This window comes from Hypanus sabinus, chromosome 5 (genome assembly GCF_030144855.1).
Source record: "Hypanus sabinus isolate sHypSab1 chromosome 5, sHypSab1.hap1, whole genome shotgun sequence".
Taxonomy (NCBI): domain Eukaryota; kingdom Metazoa; phylum Chordata; class Chondrichthyes; order Myliobatiformes; family Dasyatidae; genus Hypanus; species Hypanus sabinus.
This window is the reverse complement of record NC_082710.1, coordinates 42,080,467-42,106,024: the sequence shown is the minus strand read 5'-3', so window position 1 is coordinate 42,106,024 and position 25,558 is coordinate 42,080,467. Positions and strand designations below refer to the sequence as shown.

General features: G+C 40.1%; 1 protein-coding gene across 13 annotated transcripts in view; it reads left to right on the top strand.

Annotated features, from left to right (window-relative positions):
- The window catches only part of agtpbp1 (ATP/GTP binding carboxypeptidase 1), a 270,083-nt gene extending 245,018 nt beyond the window's left edge, over window positions 1-25,065 (top strand). For all 13 annotated transcript variants that reach the window (XM_059969829.1, XM_059969822.1, XM_059969828.1 and 10 more), the window contains one exon: window positions 24,104-25,065. In XM_059969829.1, coding sequence (XP_059825812.1) covers window positions 24,104-24,296 — 193 coding nt within the window. In that variant the 3' untranslated portion in view covers window positions 24,297-25,065. The remainder of the gene's footprint in view (window positions 1-24,103) is intronic.
- The last annotated feature ends 493 nt before the right edge of the window (window positions 25,066-25,558 follow it).

Genomic DNA, 25,558 nt, shown 5'->3' with positions numbered 1-25,558 from the left:
GACTTTCCTTGGAGTAATAAAATCCTTTTTCGCGATGTTACTGCTGATCCCAGCCGAATTATGCTTTGCTGAGGGATTTACGGTTGAAGGAAATAAAATGGCTTAAAGGCACTGACCTTTCCTTGGCGAAACTCTGCATCCAACTCTTTCTACTCTTCTGGCAAAGCAGGAGTTAGCTTGGACACAAGTTACTAATTCCTTGTACGAAGATTAAATAAAGGTCGAACCTGTTTTACCGCCGACATCAACTTTCCTCGATCCTTCAGCTTCCTGAGCTTGGATAAATTTTCACTCTCCGACTGGACTTTAACTGGCAGTATTGTAGCAAAGCTGCTGGCAGTAACCTTTGAGACTTAGGGCAGAAAGTAAAACTCCACTTTAAAACAAAACTAAGTCATAACATCGAATATGCAGCAGAACGGAGTCACTGAACGAATTCAAACACGAACTGCCCTGCGTCACAGAGAGGGGTTCTTCTTTTATACCCTGTTGGAAAAAAACTATCACATGACCGCTCACTGGCGGGAAAATTACGTCACTCCACCATCACAAGACCATTACATCATGCCCAGCATAGCCTCAATTACATCATGGTCATGTGACAGGCACAAGATACCCACAGGTATGTAACAGGAAATAACCAGTATAAAGTGCTGAGGAGAAGGGCTGGGCCAAGAGCAGGTAAGCATTGGGTAGATAATGGCAACACTGAGTGATGATATGTAGGGGCAACAAAGGGTTGCAGATGATTGGAAAGGAAGGAGGAGCATAGACCAAATAAGGGAGGTGGGCTGGACAGTTTAGAAGAGTGAGTGGAGTGTGTGGGTGATGGGTAGACGGAGCAGAAAGAAATAGGGTAATAGGGAAGTCTGGGGTAATTGTTGGAGTAACTGGGTAGATCAGGAGGATCACCAGTACCTCCAGTTTCAGGATTTTGAGATAGTGTTTGTTTTTCTTTAATTAATCATTTATGTTTAATGTTATCCCTTTATTTGAAATTCATTAATCTGTTAACTCATTGAAAGGTTCCTCATCAGCATCTTAATGCAATTCACTTTTTGAGTCTTGGGATATTTATCAGACAGCATTTCCTAACTTTAAAATAAATTTCAGAAGCCTCTATTGTAATGCATGTTTCAGACATGTGACAAATATTAATTTCTGATTTTGTGTATTTATTTCTCCAGCAAATCTTTTTCTAGTAATGTTCAGTCAGGGGAGGTACATTGGGGTTGTTGTCAACTACAGCCTATATTCCAGTTGTTAATAATATTGAAGGAACTATATGTTCACAGCATGACCAAAATCTCTATTTCATGCTGCAAAGATGTTCCTTTGAAAAAGTTGCAAGATATCAGTGTGTAATTTTTATCACAGCCACACTTTGGGGGTAGACCACCCATTGTCTGTGGATGTTGGTAGGCTATAGTCAGTACTGCTTTCTAAACATCAACTGACTTTCATCCTTTTATACTTAATAGTTTGGTCCAAGAATATAATCAAATTTCCACAAGGAAAAAGCCTATCCATTTAGTGTCAACTATTACTATCCCAAGTAAAAGCATATGCAGTATTCTAGATTACTATTTTCTCCTGTTGCTTTTATGATAGTGTGTTGCATTAAGTACTTAGGAATATGTTTGCAGATCTTAAATTTCAAAACCCAGAGTATTTACATTTTTTTCCATTTACCTGCTGATCTAAGAGTAACCAACAAAATCTTTCAGTGATCCCATAGAAAATACTAGAAGAAAAAAATAACAGGAAATACTGTTGTTGCTTCCAATGCACAATTTTCATCTCAACAATGTGTAAGTAGTTCCCATAACTTTTCAAAGGATAAATCGTCTAATGTCCTTGTTGCCTAGTTAAATTCTTGAGCTTTGGTACGTTGTGCTTGGCCAATGAACCGAAGTCTACAGTGGCAAGCAAACGTTTGGGCACCCCCGTCAAAATTTCTGTTACTGAGGATAGCTAAGCGAGTAAAAGATGACCTGATTTCCAAAAGGCATAAAGTTAAAGATGACACATTTCTTTAATATTTTAAGCAAGTTTACATTTTTATTTCTATCTTTTACAGTTTCAAAATAACAAAAAAGGGAAAAGGGCTTGAAGCAAAAGTTTGGGCACCCTGCATTGTCAGTACTTAGTAACACCCCCTTTGGCAAGTATCACAGCTTGCAAACGCTTTCTGTAGCCAGCTAAGAGTCCTTCAATTCTTGTTTGGGGGATTTTCACCCATTCATCCTTGCAAAAGACTTCTAGTTCTGTGAGATTCTTGGGCCGTCTTGCATGCACTGCTCTCTTGAGGTCTATCCACAGTAGAACAGTGCACCACCACTCCAGAGTCTGCTAAGTCTTCCTGAAGGTCTTCTGCAGTCAAACAGGGGTTTTGATTTGCCTTTCTAGCAATCCTACGAGCAGTTATCTCAGAAAGTTTTCTTGGTCTTCCAGACCTCAACCTGACCTCTACCGTTCCTGTTAACTGCCATTTCTTAATTACATTATGAACTGAGGAAATGGCTACCTGAAAACGCTTTACTATCTTCTTATAGCGTTCTGCTTTGTGGGCATCATTTATTTTAATTCTCAGAGTGCTGGGCAGCTGCTTAGAGGAGCCCATGGCTGCTGATTGTTGGGACAAGGTTTGAGGAGTCAGGGTATTTATAAAGCTTTGAAATTTGCATCATCTGGTCTTTCCTAACAATGACTGTAAACAAGCCATAGCCTTAACAAGCTAATTAAAGTCTGAGACCTTGGTAAAAGTTATCTGAGAGCTCAAATCTCTTGGGGTGCCCAAACTTTTGCATGGTGCTCCTTTCCTTTTTTTCACTCTAAAATTGTACAAAACAAAAATAATACACTAATCTTGCTTAAAATGTTGAAAAGAACGTTTCATATTTAACTTTAAGACTTTTGGAAATCAGTTCTTCTTCTACTCACTTAACTATTCACCGTAACAGAAATTTTGACCAAGGGTGTCCAATCTTTTGCATGCCACTGTTCTCTTCCTACCTCCATCAATTATAATATTCCTTCCCTTTTCCCTCAGTACTGCCTGAATTGTATTGAGAGGGGGTCATAACTATATTTAAGCAACAGTGAGACGGATGTTTGGAAAAACATTTTTAAATATTTCCCTTTAACTTTGTCCCAGCCAGAAATGCCTTGGTGTACACTGTTTCGTTATTGCTAAAAATGTTTTTCCAAACATCCATCTCACTGTTGCTTAAATATAGTTATGACCCTCTCGCATTGCATTTTGTGGTGAACACGACACAAAGTTACCTACATCTACATGAAAAACCAACCAAGAATAGTGACATTATGGATCCTGAAGCCCATCACCATATGGGCTTCAAAGTTTAAGGGAAAACTGGCATTAGCAAAATGTAATGCAATGCTTTATAACATGCCTTCCAAAAATCAGCAAATCACCCCTAGATGAAGGCCTAGGAGTAGAGCTTGCACTGAGAATCTCTGAACTGTGGATTAGTCCCTCCATATGGGGGAGGGAAGAGAGCAAGAGAGAATTAATAGGAGAGTGAGAGAAGTATAATAAAAATTAGTGGGTCAAAGAGGTGTGATCATCTTTCTCTGTCAATGCATCCGACTTTCCTGTTGCATTTATATCTCACTCCTCTCCAGTTCTGCTGAGGATCTTTTGCAATTAACTACAGCATCCTTTCTAATCTATATTTAAAAAAATCCTTTTCAGTTTAAAAAAAAGAACAGAAGTGCAGATTCTTTGTGTATGAGTGAAGGTCATGAGTGCCAGCACATTATCCAATCATGGAGGGGACCAGCTTTCTATCCTGAAAGGATAACCATCGTTCAGATTTCCTCTACTAGGTCTAAAATCTTCAGTATTGTTTTCCTCCTGAATCAGCACATCTCTGACTTTAAGAAGCTCTGAAACTGGGAACAAGCTGAGTTTCTGACCTGCAACTCTGAGAATCCAGCAGTAAATATAGTTGTGGACTGAGGGACCAAAGTGATCTAGCCCCTTGGCTTCACAGCAGCAGGGCAAACACATTCACTTGAATGTGTTTTTTTAAGTTAATTTTTAGGAATTGAAATACTATGAATTAATTTTCAAACATTTGAGTATATTTAAACAGTATTTAAATGGAGACATATCATTGACTAAAAGAGCAGTGGACTATCAAAAGATCAAAGAGAAAACACAGAACATGGAAGTTTATTACCTGAGGCCTACACAACAACCATGAGCTGTGAGTTCAGGCAAAGTTTTCCTTTCAGTATTATTCAAGCCAATCTGAAAAAGGAACCCCGAAGAGTCTCGACCCGAAACATTGACTGTACTCTTTTCTGTAGATGCAGCCTGGCCTGCTGAGTTCTTCTAGCATTTTGTGTGTGTTGCCTGACCATTTTTTTTCTCTCTTCTGCCACAGCTACCTGTGCTGCACACATAGAGATGGTCAGGTGATTGCCAAGCTCCCACAGGTCAGATATTGAACCCTTAGGCATCCTTGCCAAACTACTGACCTTTGCATTCAGTAACCCAAACATTGGGACGGATTATTATTACTTCTGAACTAATTTCAACGATTCAAATGAAGGAGTGAGCCAAAATGCCCCATCGCTAGTTAGTTAAATACCATTGAAGCATATAATATATGAGACCATAAGATGCAGGAGCAGAAGTAGGCCATTCAGCCCATCGAGTCTGCTCTGCTGTTTAGTCATGGGCTGGTCCAATTCATCCAGTCATCCCCACTCCCCTGCCTTCTCCTTATACCCTTTGATGTCCTGGCTAATCAAGATCATATCTATCTCTGCCTTAAATGCACCCAATGATTTGGCCTCCACAGCTGCTTGTGGCAACAAATTCCACAGATTTACCACCCTCTGACTAAAGTAATTTCTCCGCATCTTTGTTCTAATCTTTGTCCTTCAATCCTGAAGTTGTGCCCTCTCGTCTTAGACTCCCCTACCATGGGAAATAACTTTGCCATATCTCTTCTGTTCAGGCCTTTTAACATTTGGAATGTTTCTATGAGATTCCCCTCTCATTCTCCTGAACTCCAGGAAATACAGCCCAAGAGCTACCAGACGTTCCTCATATGGTAACCCTTTCATCATTGTGAATCTTCTCTGAACTCTCTCCGATGTCAGTATATCCTTTCAAAAATAAGGAGTCCAAATCTGCACACAATACTCCAATACTTCATTCTAGAAATAAATGCTAACATTGCATTCACCTTCTGCACCACTGATTCAACCTGGAGATTAGCCTTTAGGGTATCCTGCACGAGGACTCCCAAGTCCCTTTGTGCCTCTGCATTTTGAATTCTCTCCCCATCTAAATAATAGTCTTCCCATTTATTTCTTCCACCAAAGTGCATGGCCATACACTTTCCAACATTGTATTTCATTTGCCACTTCATTGCCCATTCCCCTAAACTATTTAAGTCTCACTGCAGGCTCTCTGTTTCCTCAACACTATCCGATCCTCCACCTGTCTTTGTATCATCAGCAAATTTAGCCACAACTCCATTAATCCCATAGTCCAAATCATTGACATACATTGAAAAAAGCAGTGGTCCTCACACCAACCCCTGTGGAACTCCACTGGTAACTGGCAGGCAGCCAGAATAGGATCCCTTTATTCCCACCCTCTGTTTTCTGCTGATCAGCCAATGCTCCACCCATGTTAATAACTCCCCTGTAATTCCATGGGCTCTTATCTTGCTAAGCATCCTCATGTACAGCATCTTTTCAACGGCCTTTTGAAAATCCAAGTACAACACATGTACTGCATCTCCTTTGTCTACCCTGTTTGTAATTCCCTCAAAAAGTTGCAGTAGGTTAGTCAGGCAGGATTTTCCTTTCAGGGAACCATGCTGGCTTTGCCCTATCTTGTCATGCGCCTCCAGGTATTCTGTAATCTCATCCCTAACAATTGATTCCAACAACTTCCCAACCACTGATGTCAGGCTAACAGATCTATAGTTTCCTTTCTGCTGCCTCCCACCCTTATTAAATAGCGGAATAACGTTTGCAATTTTCAGTTACCTGGTACAATGCCAGAATCTATTGATTTTTGAAAGATCATTGTTAATCCCTCTGCAATCTCTCCAGCTACTTCCTTCAGAAACCGAGGGTGCATTCCATCAGGTCCAGGAGATTTATCCACCCTCAGACCATTAAGCTTCTTGAGCACCTTCTCAGTCATCATTTTCACTTCACATACTTCACTTCCCTGACACTCTTGAATGTCTGGTATACTGCAGATGTCTTCCACTGTGAAGACTGATGCAAAATACGCATTCAGTTCCTCTGCCATCTCTGTGTCTCTCATTACAATATCTCCAGCGTTATTTTCTATTGGTCCTATATCTACCCTCAACTCTCTTCTACTCTTTATATACTTAAAAAAGTTTTTAGTATCTTCTTTGATATTAGTTGTCAGCTTCCTTTCACAATTCTTTTCCTTCCTAATGACCTTAGTTTCCTGTTGCAAGTTTTTAAAAGCGTCCCAATCCTCTATCTTCCCACTTGCTTTGGCTTCCTTGTATGCCCTCTCTTTTGCTTTTACTTTGGCTCTGACTTCACTTGTCAGCCTCAGTAGTGTCCTTCTCCATTTAAAAATGTCTTCTTAATTGGAATATATCTGTCTTGCACTTCCCTCATTTTTCACAGAAACTCCATCCATTGCTGCTCTGCTGTCATTCCTGCTGGTGTCCCTTTCCAGTCAACCTTGGCCGGTTCCCCTCTCATGCCATTGTAATTTCCTTTATTCCGCTAAAATACCAACAGATTGGAATTTAGTTTCTCCTTAAATTTCAAAGTGAACTTAATCATATTGTGATCACTGTTCCCTAAGGGTTCCTTAACCTTAAATTCTCTTATTACCTCTGGATCATTGCACAACACCCAAATCAGCACAGCTTATCTCCTAGTGGGCTCATCAACAAGCTGTTCTAAAAAGCCATCCCTCAGACATTCTACAAGTTCTCATTCTTGAAGTCCGGTGTTGGCCTGGTTTTCCCAATTCACTTTCATGTGAAAATCCCCAACGATTACCATGGCCTTGCCCTTCTAACAAGCCTTTTCTATCTCCTGCTGTAATTTGTAATCCATATCCCAGCTGCTGTTTGGAGGCCTGTATACAGCTGCCATTAGGATCCTATTACCCTTGCCATTTCTTAACTCAACCCATAGAGGCTCTACACATTCTGATCCTATGTCATCCCTTTCTAATGACTTAATATTATTTCTTATACACAGGGCCACACCACCCCCACTTCCTACTAACCTATCTTCCTGCTACACCATATATTCTTGGACATTCAACTCCCAATGGCAGCCAAGTTTCAGAGATGGCCACAATATCATACTAGCCAATCTGTAGCTGAATTTCAAGATTGCCCATTTTATTTCTTATGCTGCGTGCTTTCAAATACAACACTTTCAGTCCAGTATTTTTTGCTTTCTGTTTTAACTGCATCACGCCTCAGTTGCCCTGTAACTCATCCCAATGGCTGTGATTATGCCCCATCTCCTGGCTGTCTTTTCTATCATCTTTGTTGCACGCTATCTTTGATTTATTTCTGTTTTCCCCTTCCACAGCCCCATCACTCCGGTTCCCATCCCTCTGCCAAATTAGTTTAAACCCTTCCTAACAGCTCTATTAAACCTGCCTGCTAGGATATCGGACCTCTTTGGGTTCAGGTGTAATCTGTCTTCTTTGTACAGGTTGTACCTCCCCCAGAAGATGCCCCAATGATCCAGGAACCAAAAGCCCTGCCCCCTATACCAGTCTCTCAGCCATGCATTAATATGCCTGATCATGCTATTCTTGGGCTCGTTAGCACGTGGCACAGGCAGCAGTCCCCGAGATTACTACCCTGGAGGTCCTGCTTTTCAGCTTCCTACCTAACTCCCTGAATTCTCTCTTCAGGACTTCCTCCCTTTTTCTACCTATGTCATTGGTACCAACGTGCATCAAGACTTCTGGCTGTTCACCCTCTCCCTTCAGAATATTCTGCACCCGATCCGAGACATCCCATACACTGGCACTTGGGAGGCAACACACCATGCAGGTATCTCTGTCAGGTTGACAGAACCTCCTGTCTGTTCCTCTCACTATGGAATCCCCTATGACTACCACATTCCTCATCATCATCTCTCCCTTCTGCACCACGAAACCAGGCTCAGTGCCAGAGTCCTGATCGCCATGGTCGTCTTCTGTCAGGTCACCCCCTCAACAGCATCCAAAACGAGATAATGAGGGGGAGGGCCAAGGGGCGCTCTCTACTATCTGAGCTCTTCCCATCCCTTCCCTGACAGTCACCCACTTATCTAACTCCTGCAGCCTCAGGGTGACTAACTCCTTGTAGCTCCTATCTATCTTCTGTTCACTTGTCCTAATAAGTTGTAGGTCATGAACCACAGCTCCACATCCCTAACACGGTCTCTCAGGAGCTGCACCTCAGTGCATTTGGCACAGATAAAACATCTGGTGCACTCATTGGAAATTTTACATATTTTGGAAAGCATTTTAGTATTGAATTAAGTGAAGACTCACTTAACTACAGAGTATAAAGGAATGCAGGAAAATTGAATTAGACAATTATTAAAGGACCCAATTTATTTTAAAATAATTAATTTAAATGATGTAGAATCTAGCATCTCCAACCTCTTTTCCTCCTCTGGCTGTACTTGGGGGTTCTTACACGTGTGTGCAAAATGGAATTTACTCCCATTGGCTACAAATCACAGGATGTATTTGGTCCTGGGCTGTATAATAAAATGGTCGATGGCAAGCCAGCATTCAAATTTATACCAGTTCTACTTACTATTGCAGAAATTGCTTGAGTTGCTTTGAGCTATCACACAAACATTTAATTCTGTGGATTTCTACTTAGGAGCAGATTTCCTCTCATTATACCTGGTTTAAATGGAAGTGTAATTCTTGTTAAATAATATGAATAATTTTTAAAATAATTTTAATAAAGGTCAATTTAAGGAAAAACATGAATAGAACATTTATGACAAATATTCATAATTTCCACGTGTGCATTAAGATAAATATTTAAGCTTCCTTGCTCATAGATGAATTTTCTTAAAACATATTAAGTACGTACGTACCTTCAAGAACACTAACCATAATTTTCCATTATATAGCAAGCTTGATTGTGTAAAGGTTCTCCTTCAGAAGTCTTAATGATGTTTAAATGTTGTTTCAGTCTGCTGTACTTTAGTTAAGATGCAATAATTTCACTTCAAGAACGAATTTTCATTCCAAAGCATTTCAATTATGCTACCTAATTAAAACAGGCTGTAGAAATTCAATCATTCCCTAGTTTTAGTGCATGGTTTAATATATGACTGGAACCATTGGCATGATGTGCCTATTCAATAGTGATGTCAGCCATTGTATGTCACTCAGATAATTGAGTAAGAAATAAACTGCTTCACAGACTGTAAGGCAGTGACCTTCAGAAGAAAGAATATCTAAAATGCTGTTAGTAGAAGCAAATCTTGAAGTTGTCCTTGTTGAAAACTCTGTAACAGAAGACAAATATGATTCCAACTTAGATGCAGTGATGGAGCAGATTTCTGAGCTTTTGGCAGGAAAGAGGCCATTTACAGTATTTTGTAGGCAGTGCAATAATCATCTCCCCAGGTTTCTACCTTTGACGCCTCATTATACAGTGTTGGAGAAACAGTGTGCCTGCTCCAGTCTCTACCTCAGTTTTCTTCGTAACAGGTGACTGCAGGCTGCTCAATTACTTCCAGTTATTATTCAGATTGACATGGCAGAACATTGTAGAGATGGCTTCATTGCCCTGAGTCAACCAAATGTTGGAAACCACTGTTTATACGATAAATTAATGTAAGACCAAAGTTGTATTTTAATTATTTTTACTTTTTAACACACCCATGTATTTTTCACAGTATGTGGTGGCTCATCCCCATTTACTGGCAGAACGCGGTGTATAGCAGTTAAACTAATGGTTTATCACCTTCCTCATTTTTCATTGGCTAGGTATTAGCACTGTGGCGGCTGCAATTACCAGCCGCATCATCATTAAAGTGTCCTGTAGCCGGCCATCCTCCTGATAATCTGGCAAATGACTGAGCTGTTGCATTACACCAGCCTAAGTAGATGGGGTTGGATAATTGGATTGTGCCATTCTGCTACAGCCAGAGGGAACTGATTCATTTATGCCGTATCTTTTTAGGAGAGGAATGTTTTTTCTCCCCTGCAATTTACTATGGACTGCCCAGCATCGAATATAAACCCACAATCAAGAGATGAGTGGTGTCTCTTGGTTTGAGGAGTATTTACAATGTTGTTGTAACAAAGGTCTGTTTTGTTTAACTGTTTCAAGTTTGGACTCTAGAACAGTTCTGTTAAGTTTGTAAACATTTTGGGTATATGAAACCCCTATTTTTGTTTTCACCTTTACCTGCTCTCCTAGTTTTATGCTACCCTGGTCCTTCACAAGCACATTATCCACATGATGTAATTGTGTAACCATTGATTGGTTTAGTTTATCTAAAGAATTTCTCTTAACTCAATCGTAGAGGTGATGGATTTTTCAGAGGTGCCATCTTTTATTTTTGCTGTGTTAACTTTTCATTCACCTCTGCTTCATTTCTCAGATCTTTATTTAATTTGCTTAGTATTTGTATGTTTGTATTTTAAAATTAACAGTCATTAAGAATTAAAACTGCTCCGATTCTTGACTCCCAGATGAACCCTAAGGATCAGAAAATAAACAGAGTTCCAACACAAAGCTAGAGCAATGAATCTCACGATGCACATTGCTTGTATACAAATCTTGGCACATCATGAAACACAATAATTATGTGGTCCATTTTGGCAGGTGTTATGCAGTGCAGAATTTCTAAACCAACTGCTTTGCCAAAACTGACAACTTTTTAGAAGTATTTCTTGCACATGCAATCATACTCTCACAGTCTTTAATGTCTAAAGGCACCATCTCAGCAGTATGTATAAAGTTATTTTAATATTTGTAGCCACGATTGTTGGAGGTTCATCATTACTGGTAGATTGTTACATCTTTAAATAGAGTATTAAACGATTGACTGTTCTCTGGGTTCCAACGCTTTTTTGCAGCAACTTTCTGCTTAATCTCGTGAAGCCATTATAATGAGTAGTCATGTTTATGGGAGCTCTTGTGTCTTAATGGACCAGCACTTTACACTGAAACAGAACTAGGTACTACAATGATGATGTAATTTCATTCTGCAAAGTGTCACATAGCAGCAAGCGAACCTGTGTGAAATTGGGAGCATTGCAGTCAAAGCGAGAAAACTCCAAATGACAGACCTAGAATTAACTGAGTTAGAAATTGGGGTGGAAGTAGAGCTTTGGGCAAAATGACAGACTCAGCTCAGAATTGATGTAGCTGAAGATTAAGTTGCTAAGACAAGAAAATAGCAGATAGCTGTAGCTGGAATGAATGAATGTTATTCCATGATAATCATCTTATGCAAGTAATGGAAAGAAACTAATGAACAAGTAGAAATCTTCTGCAAGTGGAAGACTACTTTAGTACAAAAAAAATTGGGATATGTATATAATGCTAGTTAATTTATTGATAGCTCACAGGACAATCGATGTTATAGTCAACAATATCGTCATCACCACTAACCCAACAGTCTTAGAAACATTTGAAAGCTATAAATCCACTATCACAGACAAAACCCTGGAGGAGTAATTTTCAATAATTTTGTTTAGTTGAAGAACTTGTCACAGCAAAGTAATTTTGATATGTTCCAGGAATGCGCAGTGAGAGGGATTGACTTGTCTCTGGGCAGAAGGCGCTCTGTGCAGCACTGGACTGAATGACAACTGTGGCAAAAGGACTTTAAATAGATAGCAAAAACAAAAGCCACCATCAGAGTTAAAGGCCAAGTTCTGGAAGTAAATATGGACCACAGGTGCTCACTTATGGAGTGAGACACATGCATGAAGTCCTACAATGAAGAAAAACTACTTTTGTTCTACTGTGTCTATCCGAATTTTTTATCCATCTACACTAGCATTATTTGGCTGCAGTAGGATCATAACCTCCTATCTTTCCTATTTAAATGTATGTCTAAATGCCTCTTAAATATTATAATTGTACCTGATTTCTCCTCCACCTCTGGCAGCAAATTCCTGACATCAACTACTGCCTTCTTTAAAATTAAAACTTTCCATACAAGTTCCATTTAAATCTCTGTTCTCTCTCCTTAAACCTCTTGTTTTTGATTAGCCTACTGGGGGAAAAGTTTTGACTATCTACCCTGTCCATTACTTCCCATAAATGTATATGTTTCTATTAGGTTATTCTTCAGTATTCTTTCTTCCAGGAAAAATAAGCCCAGCTGTAACAAAAATAGTTTAAAATGAATTCCTTGTTCTTTACTTATTCAGCAACTAAGCAAAGAAGGCACTGTACATATGTTTAAAGGTTATAAGAAATTGTTTTGTTAGAGTTATGCAGTATAAAAAATAAAATACAGAAAGAAAACAAATGGTTAATAAAATATTAAATACTTATCAACCAGTCCTAAACCAGGCCACCCAATATACTGTCAGAGGGAACTGCAAGTGTCCAGCAGTTTTTCCGGTCCCTCTCTCCCTCTTGATATCTCTGTCTTGATTTCCAGCTCTTAGCATTAGTTGCAACTGAGAAGATTCCCATTCGCATGAATAAATTGCCCCCTTTTATATCCATCAAAATGCTTAATTCTAATACTTTCCTAGACAAGCCTGTTTTTCACCATTCTGTACTCTCAAGGCTGTAGCCTGCTACTCACACTAAGTTCTGAAAGCATGGCTGTGGACTAGTCCATCCCCACATTCCAAACTGATACCATTTTGCCTGACAAGCTTCCGTTTCATTACACATTTTAGGTATACCAAGGAGGAATCAAATTGATCTAATTTGATCAAATCACAATCTAGTCTCTCCCTGCAAATCCAGCACAATCATAGCGTACTTGTAACATGATGGTCTGAACTGCACATAACACAATGCTGTCTAACCAGTGTTCTGTATTGCAACATAATGTCCTAAATCCTACATTCAGTGTTTTGACCTACGATGGGAAGCGTACCTATATGAACCTGTGTTGTCACTTACGGGTAGCAATGAAGTTGGATCAGTACATTTGCCTGTTCATCAACATTCCTTAGTTCCCAACCCCCATTTTTCACTTACTAAAATGCACCAGCTTGCACTTGTCAGGATTAAATTCCATCTGATTGGCCTACTTGAGATGAAGTGCTAAAGACAGCAAGGCAGTTGATGTGCACTCTTCTTCATAGGGATCAGGAAACCAACTTGCAAATGATCATTGCAAGCTACACTTGTTGATTAATGATACTGGACAGAGATTGGCTGAAGACTTAAATTCAACTGGATCTAGCTATATAGTCACAGTACCACACATTTGAGGCTGGCCAAGGTTCTTTTTCAATATGTAAACCTGCATGGAAGGGCATAGTACCTATGTTTTGAATGACAAGATACGAAACCAATAAATTGCACAGATACATCACTGCCGAAGCTTTCAAGACTAAAATAGGAGCTCAAGAAGTTGGAAAACCATGGCATGTTGGTGAAGACAAGGTGACATGTTGCCAATAGTTGTCATTCCAAAGTCTAACAAGCCATTCCATCCCTGTGACAACACTGAGCAGAATGTAGGATGATGAAGAGTACTCTCCAATTCCAGAATCTAGATGCAGAGATGGGTGGACAAAGTTTCTCTTTTTAGCAGCAAGAATTTGTTCTACATCTACGCCCAGCTGAATGTTGGCAGTGCAAACCAATGCTTCATTTGTCTGCATGCGTTAAATGAATATACAGTGTAATATTGGCCCTAAAATGTTAGGTACATTATTCGTTGTGTCTGTAATCAAGAGGATATATTGATTTCTGCAGCATCTGAGGAAGAGTACTTGAGAGTGCTTAAAGCTTGTAACAAACAGCTTTAAAGCAACAATTGATCTTTTACAACAAATGCATCATATAACAATTTTCAGTAACCACACTGGATAATATGGTTCATATTTCATGTAAAATGTCAAATGTTCAAGTTATTTTATATGTCAACCTTTGCTGTGTAAAACATACTTCAAGAAAATTATAACTATGCCCTAGTTATAATTTTAATCTAAAAAAATCTGGTCCCTGTTGAAAAACAATTAAGAAACATTTTCAGTCTTAGTTTCCTGGTTAGAATCTTGATTTCTCTATTAAACTACCTATTAGTATTGTAATGCATGTACTTGCAGACTTGTCTGAAAGGCAGCCTACTTTATTCTGGAAATATGCCAGAATTAATGACTGCACTTTCCTATTTCTCCCCTAGCTGATTTTATTTGATGTGAGTTTGAGAGAAAATTTGGATTTTTTTGTGTAGATTATATTATAGTTTCTCCTGCTGACTGATAAATAGAACATTGCTCATGTCAAGGGTGTCAGTTTCCTCCTTGTTCTTTTGCTAGGTTTCTTAATGGAGATGTCTGTTGGACGCTGCAGATTAAAAAAACAGTCGGATTCTTGGCAGTAATGCTGTTGAGCAATATGCAATCAAACTAGTTTGGATACGAGTATGAATTTTTTTTTTGCAAATAATTTGTTTGATATGTTCTTTAATCCTTTTCGCACCTTATGGACCATAGGGCCTCAACAAAAGTCCTCCATCTCTTGCGATCTCTAGCAGATGTTTTTGCAGTCTCCTAAGTTTGGCCGGCGGCTTTCAGTTCATCCAAAAGCCTACGCCTCCAGGTTTGCTTTGGGCGACCTCTTCTTCTCTTCCCTTGTGGATTCCATTCGAGTGATTGTCGAGTGACATTCGACTGGCTCTTCCTCAAGGTGTGGTCGACCCATCTCCACTTCCTCCTCCTTATCTGGAATACAATGGGCTCTTGGTTTACTCTCTTCCATAGGTCTAGGTTTGACACTCTGTCGTACCACTTGAGGCGGAGGATCTGCCGGAGGCATTTGTTGAGAAAGGTCTGGATCTTGTTGCAGCTGGTGTTAGTGATTCTCCATGTTTTGGATCCATATAACAGGATAGCTTTCACATTGGAGCTGAATATACATTTTGACAGAGATGACCGTAGATCTCCAAACAGGTCACAGGGTTGTGAAGGCATGTTGGGCTTTTCCGATCCTTGCTCTGATGTCCTCACCTTTACTTCCTGATTTACTGATTTTGCTTCCGAGGTAGATGAATTTGTCTACATCTTCAACTATTTGTCCTTCAATCCGTAATGGCTCCTCTTGTTTGTTATTAATGCATAGAACTTTGGTCTTCTCCTGACTGATCGTAAGGACTACTCGCTGTGAGGTCTCTCCCAAGGAATCTACTTTCTTCTGCATATCTTGAAGCCGGTGTGAGAGAAGAGCGAGATCATCTGCAAATGCCAGGTCTTCCAATTTCCCTGTTAACGTCCACTGGATGCCTCTCTCTGAGCCAGCATAGTCGAGTACCATAAGAAAAAGTAGAGGCGACAGCAGGCATCCCTGTCTGACTCCAGTAGTGACCAGGAACTCTTTGGACAGTCTCCCATCGTGGATGACCCTGCATGAGAAGCCATCATAAAGCTGCTTGATGATATTCACCATCTCTCCCAGTACACCATAGAGTCGTAAGGTGCTCCACATTGACTTTCTGTCCAGGCTGTCAAATGCCTTCTCAAAATCAATAAAACACACATATAGTGGAGTTTGCCATTCTTTTGTCTGCTCCACAATGACTCTAAGTGTCTGGTCAATGCATGATCTCTCTTTCCTGAACCCTGCCTGCTCATCTCTAAGTCTCTGGTCAATGGCGTCTTTCATCCACTCCAAGATGACCCTGGTGAGAACTTTGCTAGGAATGGACAACAAGATGATCCCCCTCCACTTGCCACACAGTGAAAGATCTCCAGATTTTGGCAGCTTCACAAGGAGGCCCTTTTTCCAATCTGATGGGATCTCTCCTGTTCTCCATATCAAATTCAGTAGTATATGCAGATGGTCCACCATAACCTTTCCACCCTCTTTCAGTGCTTCTGCAGGAATGTTGTCTTCTCCAGCAGCCTTGCTGTTCTTCAGGCTTTTCAGGGCTTTTTGAATTTTTTGCTTGGTGATTTCACCTATATTGATGTTGAGTGGGTCTCCAGGCTCCAGGTCAGGTGGGTTCTGTGGTGGTAGTCTATTCAATACTTCCTGGAAGTGTTCCTTCCATCTCGCCAGCTGATCTTCAACCGAAGTGAGCAGATGGTCTGTCATGTCTCTAACAGGTCTGTTGAAATTGCTTTTCTTCCCTCTCAAAAGTTTAGTTGTCGTGTAGAGTGCCTTGAGGTCCCCTTTACTGGCTGCTGTTTCTTCACCTCCTTGGCCATCACACTGTACCTGTTGGTGGCGATTTGTTTCTGTTGCCGGGTTCTGGTCTGATTCAACTCCTGTTTGAGCTTTTTCCTCTCCTCCACCTCCTGCCATGTCTCGTCCCTGATCCAAGGTTTACTGTTGACTGGTGGTCTTCCCTGTACTTCTTCGCAGGCTCCTATAGTGGCCTGCTTGAAGGTAATCCAGGCATGTTCCACTGTTCTCTCATCTTGTTCCTCTATTTGAAGAGCCCCAAAACGGTTTTGCAAGACGATGTGGAAATCTTCTTACTATCTTTCCTTTCGGTTAGTCCTGACGAAGGGTCTCAGCCCGAAACGTCAACAGCGCTTCTCCCTATACATGCTGCCTGGCCTGCTGTGTTCCACCAGCATTTTGTGTGTGTTGTTTGAATTTCCAGCATCTGCAGATTTCCTCGTGTTTGCTCTGGAAATCTTTGTTGTTCTCTTCCGTCTGTAGTTTTCTAACATCAAACTTTATTCGCGTGTTCTGTTGCTTCCTATTGTTTGACAGCTTCATCTTCAGCTTTGCAACAACCAAATGGTGGTCAGATCCAATATCTGCTCCTCTTTTGGCTCTCACGCCTTGCAATGAACTTCTCCAGCACTGGCGGACTATGACGTGATCAATCTAGTTCTCTGTTTGATGGTCAGACGAGACCCAGGTTATCTTGTGACAGCGTCGGTGGGAAAAGAGGGTACCTCCAATGGTCAGTTCGTTGAAGGCACAGAAGGAGTAAGGAGTTCTCCATTTTCATTCATATTCCCCAAACCATTCTGGCCCATCTCTCTCTCCCTGCCAGTGTTATTGCTGCATACTTTGGCATTCAGATCTCCCGTGACGATCAACATATCTTGCTTAGGTACCTTTCCAACTACTGCTTGAAGCTGGGTGTAGAAGAGATCTTTTCCTTCTTCCTCTGCATTGTTAGTTGGTGTTTAGCACAGGATAATGGATACCTTCTGGAATCTGGACTCGAACCTGGCTGTGATGATACAGTCAGACACTGGTTCCCATTCTATCAAGCTTCTGGCTGCTTCTTTGGACAACATCAGGGCCACACCAGACTCATGCGGGTCTTCCTCTTTTTCTTTGCCAGAATAGAGCAGAGTTTCTCCCGTCTGCAGTTTGGTCTCACCAAAAGTATTCCACCTTGCTTCACGCATGTCCAGGAGTGTGAGGTGGTATCGGTTCATTTCCTTCACTGCCTGTGCGCACCTACCTGTCTCCCAAAGCAATCTCACATTCCATGTTCCGATTAGGATAGATTTCTTCTGTGAGAACAGGTTTGGAACTCCATTATGGTTTTCCTTGGGTGAAGGAGGGTTGTCAGCCCTGCAGCTTCCTGACGGGTTTGGTTGCAGCGTGTCATCAGCCTCCTGAATGGGGCCCTGCTTTTCCCGAGATCTGGATTAGTGGTTGACAATCTGTTGACGGTTTCTGTAACAATTGCTTGTTTTACGTGAACGGGTTGTTAGCCCATTGCACAACCCCCAACCCGGAGGACCAAGGGTTTTCTGTTGGGGTCACCTTCCCCTATGCCATGGCATTTCCATGCTAACGAGCTCCACCTGCCCGGGTTTGAAATCAGAGTTTACCCTCTCCTAGATAGGCTGCCATCCAAGGCTAACGAGTCCTATCTACCCGGGTTTGGAATTGGAGTTCCTTCTCCTAGACCGGGGGTCGGCAACCTGCGGCTCCCGAGCCATTTGTGGCTCTTTCACCTCTGTGCTGCGGCTCCCTGTGGCTTTGGGAAATAATTGGTCAGTATTTAATTAAAATGTATTTTATGTTAGTTTGTTAGCTTTTGAAATGTAATTATGGTGATCTTGTACAACCTAAGTGTAGCGACACATTTCCTGCCACATCATAAAACGGCTCACAATTAGCCAGCATTCCGGCTAAGGGAGATAGCCTACGGGGGTTTGTGAGTACGCGTCTTTTGCAGCATCTGCGTCCATGGTGGCTGGGTTGAGGGAAGCCGAAAAGCAAGGCTGTTTAGTTCGAATAAAGCTATCTTTGACTGCAGTTTACTGACACCGCTACAACGTGTTTTTATCGCTGGCTGTCCAGACGGAAGGTGCTGAAACGCTTTGTCGCGTGTCTGGAAGAAGTGAAAACTTTCCTGGGCAGCAAAGGGCTCACCTTTCCTGAGCTGGAACAGCCAGAGTGGCTGGAAAAGCTACACTTCATGGTAGACATGACAGCGCACCTGAACACGCTGAACACAGCTCTTCAGGGGAAAGGACGTACAGCCCTGCACATGTTGGAGGATGTTTTGGCATTCAAGCGCAAGTTGACAGTGCTTGCCAGAGATTTACAGAAAGGCACTTTGTCTCACTTCCCCAATTTGAGAGAGTTCAAACAAGGTCACGACATGATAATTTCGGAGTATTTACATTCTGCAATCATCGCAATGCAAACATCGTTTGGGAAACGCTTCTGTGAGTTCAGAGAGGAAAAAAACACATTATCCTTCCCGGTCACTCCCTTAAGCATCGATCCTTCCCTACTGAATACGACTGCATTGGCAGGTGTGAGTCAACCTGATCTTGAGATGGAACTGGCCGACATAGCCGACAAAGACATATGGGTGTCCAAGTTTAGACGCTTGACAGCAGACCTTGAAGATGTTGCCCGTCAGAAGGCCGTTCTTGCTCAGAAACACAAATGGAGTGATATTGAAAACCTCACAGATGACAGCTTGCGATCCTGTGTAAAGATGAAGGTGACATCATACAGCCCTGATGTGCAGACGCTGTGCGCTGAGGTCCAGGAGCAGAAATCCCATTAACCAAGTATGATAAATATTTTAATTGCCTATTATTTTACTTATATTCATATTTTTTCATTGTTCAGTGAAATAGTCCTTTCATTTTTCAGGATGACAGCTGGCTGACGTTATTTTTGGTTTGCTGCTGGCGGAAAATTTAAGTTCGGCGTTTTTCATAAATACAAGAAGGACTCAAATAGACATTGAATATTTTACTTAAAAGTAACTTTCAACCCAACGTCTTTTTTTCGGAGTTCAAAATGTTTTTGTTGCATGCAGAAATGTAATTTCGTTTTCTCTGCAGGAGTTCATCAATTTCATAAATGCAACACATTATAGTTTGTTTATACATAGCATAAAGGCAAAAAAAACGTTGTATGCAGTGTTATTTCATTTTAAATGTCAAACGGGTTTTGCGGCTCCCAGTGTTTTCTTTTCTGTGGGAAACGGGTCCAAGTGGCTCTTTCAGTGGTAAAGGTTGCTGACCCCTGTCCTAGACTATGTTGGTTCACAGCACTTTCTTCCATATTATCCGCTGCATCCCTCACACGAGGGATCCCCCATCCACCCCCCAGGGCACGCGCCACAACGCCGTATAGCCCCAGCGCGAGGGTTTGATATGTTGCATATGTTTTTAGTTTCATCGGTATATTTACTCTAGTATTCCTTTAAACTTCCGGTAGGTTTTTAAAGTGTACGTGTAGTAAGAAAAGTTTTGATAATCTAACTTATTTTGAGTAAAAGTGATAATTTTGTGTCCAAATGAAGATTCTATGCAGCTCTGAAAAAGAAATGTAACAGGGTTGTTATTTAAGTTGTGCCTTGCTGTAATAAGAGGAGAAATAAATCTACGTCTTCAAATATTTTTATGCAAAGGTTGTTAAAGACAAAAGAATTGATGTTTTGTATGACCAAATATTGTATGACCAAATATCCTGCATCTTGTTAAATATTATTGAGTTAAAATGTGCAGTCAATATATTTAAATTAAATTTAAGTTCCTTCATAAAATTTGCAGAGCTGGTGAGTCTAGAAAGATTACAATCACTGCAGGAAGCCTTTTCTGGACAGACTTCACATCTCATCAGTTTCATCTGTTAAATTCTTAGTGCAGTTTTTTCATTAATCTTCAATCTACATTGAATTGCGCTGAAATCTGACTCCAACATTATGCATTTATCAGACGAGGCCTTGCACCTGTGCTTCTGCAGAGAGGTCAAAGTTCAGGACTTCAACCACTTCTGTGTAGCCAACCTGAAATAAACCTTCATAATTTTTCACAATTAACAGGTAAAACAAAAAAAAGTATAAAAAGATGTTATTCAAAGAGGGCTTTATACCTTTTGATTGTGATACATCTGACTATATTGATCTGATTGTGTGTACAATTTTAGTGTTTGGGCAATATCCTTCCACTTTATTGCTTGTACGTTGCGATGGAGATGCAACATTAAAGATTTTTACTCCCTTGGATGTAGGAAATAAAATAAAATAAATTTAAATAAATAAATAAATAAATAAATAAATAGAAGTTGAAGTAGGTCTGTCTAATTATGTTTTAAAATAAAATTGCTCTTCTTGGCATGTGATTTGCTTTCAAAAATTAATGTGAATCTTGTTTCATTTGATTACAATGTAAAACTGAGAAGTTGTAGACCTTAATGCCAACTTAGGCCGAATTTTGAACCACTATACTTGCCTAATGAAATATTAAAAAGCACTTAGTGCAGCCAACCAATATCTTTAGCAGTTCCCAGGAGGGACCAGTGAAACTCGGGGTATTTTTTTTTGCTTCTGTCCCAAGTAGCTTAGGGTGTCTTAACAGGAATCTTGTTTCTCAAACCTCTGCATTTTCACTAATGGCTGATAATCAGTTTAGGCTCTTCAAAAGTGTTTTATCACTTTGCTGGAAGGACCAATTAGAATGCCTCTGAGCCATTACATGCTTCTGCATTACCTTTGTGTCTTGGAGATACATAAAAGAAAATTGAGTTTTGTTAGTATGAGATATTGAGACCTAACATTTGATGCTCTCATCTTTGTTATGAATATTCTTAATGCTACTGCCAAGGTTGGGTGTGAAAGTTTATTGATGTGCAGAGCCTCACCCTGCCTAATAAAGTTTGAGAAAATCAGAAGCAATTTTAAGCAAAGTTTCACTTGTACATATTTGACTGTACAGAATGTAACTGGGGACAGACGGGCAAAAAGCTCGGCGTGAACCTGGCGAATTCTAGTGCTCAATTTGGTGCCACACAAATCTGACTCCATGGAACTGTATGGAAAACTAATCATGCCTTAATTTTAGTTAATTAGGCTATTTCATTAAAAGGTTGAGTATGTATAACTTGTGGGAGTAATCTACATTTATATAATCAAAGTGTTGTTTTCCGACAGCTGTAGATACGAGAAAAATATTCAAGATTTGACCTGTATTCTGAAGTATCAAAAGCCTTGCATCTCTCCTGCAGCATTAGATGCCTTCCTCCTAAAGCTCTCTACGAAAGGAGGTTTATTAATGTTGGCTGTGTTGCAAGGGATAGCTTGACAACTCTTCCCTAATGCAGGGGTCACATGATGACATCATTTTATGTGCTCTGCTCATACCCCCGCAGCCCCAACTAGAGTCCTGAGGAACTGGTGATTGTACTAAGCTTTACTTTCCAGAAGGAATTTAATGAAGAGTGCATCAAAGGTTTTTTTTTACAGAAAATAATAGCTATGATGTAGGGAATGTGTTAATTACAATAAGTAACAAGTTAGAACACACTCTGACCTTTTACTTCCTCGCAACTATCCATTGCTTCTCCCAGGTCCCCTCCTCCTTTCTTTTCTCCAATAGTGTACTCTTCTCTCCTATCGGATTCTTTATTCCCCAGTCCCTGAGCTTTCCCACCCGCCTGGCTTAATCTATCACCTTCCAACCAACCCCTTTCCTGCACCCCTCCACCTTTTTATTCCAGCACCTTCACCCTTCCTTCTCAGAAGGGTCTCAACAGAAAACGTCGATTGTTTACTCTTTTCCGTAGATACTGCCTAACCTGCTGAGTTCCTCCAGCATTTTGTGTGTGCTCCTTTGGATTTCCAGCATCTGAAGTCTTCCAGCTGTTTGTGATAGAATACGTTGAATCCTTGCTGACTAATCAGAAATGGAGAGTAGGCATATTTGAGCCATTTTTGGGTCAGCAAACTGTGACGAGTGGTTTGCTGCAGTGATCAGTGTTGCGGTTTAATCATTTAACAATTTATATCAATGACTTGGATCAAGGTACTAAGGTATGTTGCTAAATTTACTGATAGTGCAAAGGTGGGTGAGAAAGTAAATTATAAAGAGAAGATAAAGAAATTCCAAGAGATGTAGCTAGGATAAGGGGATGCAAAATAGGAAATAATGTAGGAAAATGGAAAAAAATGCTCTTAATTAGATGAGAAACAAGGTATATTATCTAAATGGTGAGAAACTGTAGAGCTCTGAGAAGCAAACAGATCTAGATGGCCTGTTCAATATCTGCAAACAGCTCGTATGTTCACCTCAAAACTAGACCTTGGTCTCAATACCTCCTTGTGCATTTGGATCCTCACTTGTAGACCCAAGTCAGTTCGAATTGGCAACAACAGCTCCATCAGCACAGTAGCACCACAAGGCTGTGTGCTTGGCTCCCTGCTCTACTCGCTAAGCACAGCTCCAATGCAATATTCAAAGTTACTGATGACGCCACTGTCGTAGGCCAAATCAAAGGTGATAATGAGTCAGCATATAGAAGGGAGATTGAAAATCTGGCTGAGTGGTGCTATAAGTCAAAGAGCTGATTGTTGACTTCAGGAGGAGGAAATCAAGAGGTCCATGAGCCAGTCCTCATTGGATGATCGGAGATGGAGAGGATCAGCAAATTTAAATTCCTCAGTGCTGTTATTTCGGAGAACCTGTCCTAGGTCCATGAGCCAGTCCTCATTGAGGATCAGAGGCGGAGAGGGTCAGCAGCTTTAAATTCCTCGGGATTACCTGCCCTGGGCTCAGCCCCTAAGTGGAAATACAAAGAAAGCACTTTGTAATCCTAACCCTGAAGCCCACACACAGCTGGGTCATTCAGACTATCACATGGTTCTTCATGTCTGCAAGGATAGCTACAGCACAATTCCCTTTTTAAATGCTTATGAAATGTCGTGCAAATATTGATGATTTTCTTCAAAAAAAATCTAAATCATGTACACGTGTGTGCTCTTTTACTCTTTGGGGAATGAAGTAAGTTTTATTGTTCTGCAGATCACATTCTATGACAAAGGCTTGAGTTTCTGGTTTTAAAAAGATTGAAGTCACTATTTTGGATCATTATATAATGCCCTGCTTTCCAGGTGGCTACTCACTGTTCTCTTTTCGGAGCATTATATCATCAGAAGCATTGGTTTCAATTTTCTGTTTATCAAAAAGTGTCTCTCTCTATTTTTTTAAAAATATCTTTTGACAAATCCAAAACAGTCTGTGTTAATTGTTGCATTATAATTTATCACTAAAATAGAATTCTTTGGTTCATTGATACATTGGAACCTTAGAGACCAAGTAGAATGTTTTCTGTGGCAATCAAATGATAAAATATTGATTATTATGGAACATTTCTGAGTGCTTTTGTTCAGCCGGTTCTTCTTGTTTAAGCAGCGTCTTTGCAGTAAAAAGAGGCAAGAATATTTGGGCTGTTGTTGAAGTTGTCCCTTTGGCTTTTTATGGTGCAAGTCAAATCTATTCAGTTTTGATATGAAATGGCACCATCTGTTGTGCTTGTTAAAGTTGGTGACCTGAATTTTCTTATTAGAAAAATAATCCTTTTTGTGTTTTAGTACAGACCACAAATAACCAAATCCTGCAAATGCATTTTATTGGAGGTTGATGGTTTCAGCCACACTTTTTGATTTGTGCTTTAAATGTTTTTTCCCCCCTATCCAGTCCTACAACACAAGTCCTTGATGAGGATGAACCACGTTGCCTTGAAGAGGTTGATTACAGTGCTGAGAGCAGTGACGAGCAGGACGTTGATCTGAATGAGACAGCAGACTTTGACCCACAGTACTTCGATGCGAGTACACAGGAGGAGCAACTTTCCGATTCTGACATCCCAAAGAGAGACGGCCTTCTTTAAGTTGTAAATCACCAAAGAGGCTGGAAAAATATCTTATAGTCAATCAAAGAAAACAAATCAGGGTTAAAATATCTGCCTTGAGTAAGAGATAGCTACTCAGTCATATTGGCTAAATTAAAAAATAAATATACTGCTGATAACATTGGAAAATGGAACTGTGTGTTATTTAACATTGACTCCAGGTGCATTTCTAAACAGTAAGTCAGGAGATGCTGCTCTGCTGCTTTTACTTCCGGAAAAGGCAGCTGCATGGCTAAATTATTGTTCCCACTGGTTTCGTACACTATTTTATTTGCTTCCCTTCATTGTGTTTGTACGCACAAATTGTTTTTTAAGATATGTACCAGTAATAATTTGAAAATATTGTGGAGAAGTTGGTTATAGGTTGTCTGCTGCAACTTCCAATGATGTATGTATGTATTTATTTCTCTTTTTATTTTAATTGTATCAGACACATGATTCCAGAATTGCTTGAAATAAAGTATGCTGCTTCAGCTACAAGGTTTAAATATTTCAATAATACTGTTACTGTTACATCGATTTGAACTGTATCTAACTTGTTGAAAAAATAAGTTGCACTTTGCTCTGAATCACATAAAAATTAATAGCTGGCTTTTATTGTATTTAATTAGTACATAACCTATATTATCTACAATGTTGATGTGTAGCCTCTATGTACAGTCCATGGTAAGTGGCTTCTCATTGATAATGAAACAATGTAATTTTGATTTTCAGACTATGAATTAAAGGTTTTGTATTGTGTAGTGCATGTGCATGTCGGTACATTTTCCTCTCTGTGCACAAATGGCAGCATTTGAATATACACTATCATCAGCAGGGAGCCCACTGTGCAGGGCATTGACCTCAGGCACTAGCCATTGGACCTAACCGTGCAATTGGTTTCCTATACTGGTAGCTCATTAGCTGCATGATTGAATTGAAGCACATGACCACAAAGTGAACTTTTTAAACCTAATAGCTATAATCAAACAAATGCTAGTTCATTCAGCATATATATTTAATTTTGGTTGAAGAAACTCAGGTCCTTGGATAAATTATTGGTGTCAACAATGAGGCATACAATAAAATCTGAAGTGTAGCGTGCAGATCAGAATCAGGTTTAATATCACTGGCATATGTCATGAAATTTGTTGTTTTGCAGCAGCAGTACTTGCAATACATAATAACAACTAAATTATAATAAGTATATATAACAATGAAGCAATTATAATGTTATTGTGACTGTCTTAGTGATGATTTGA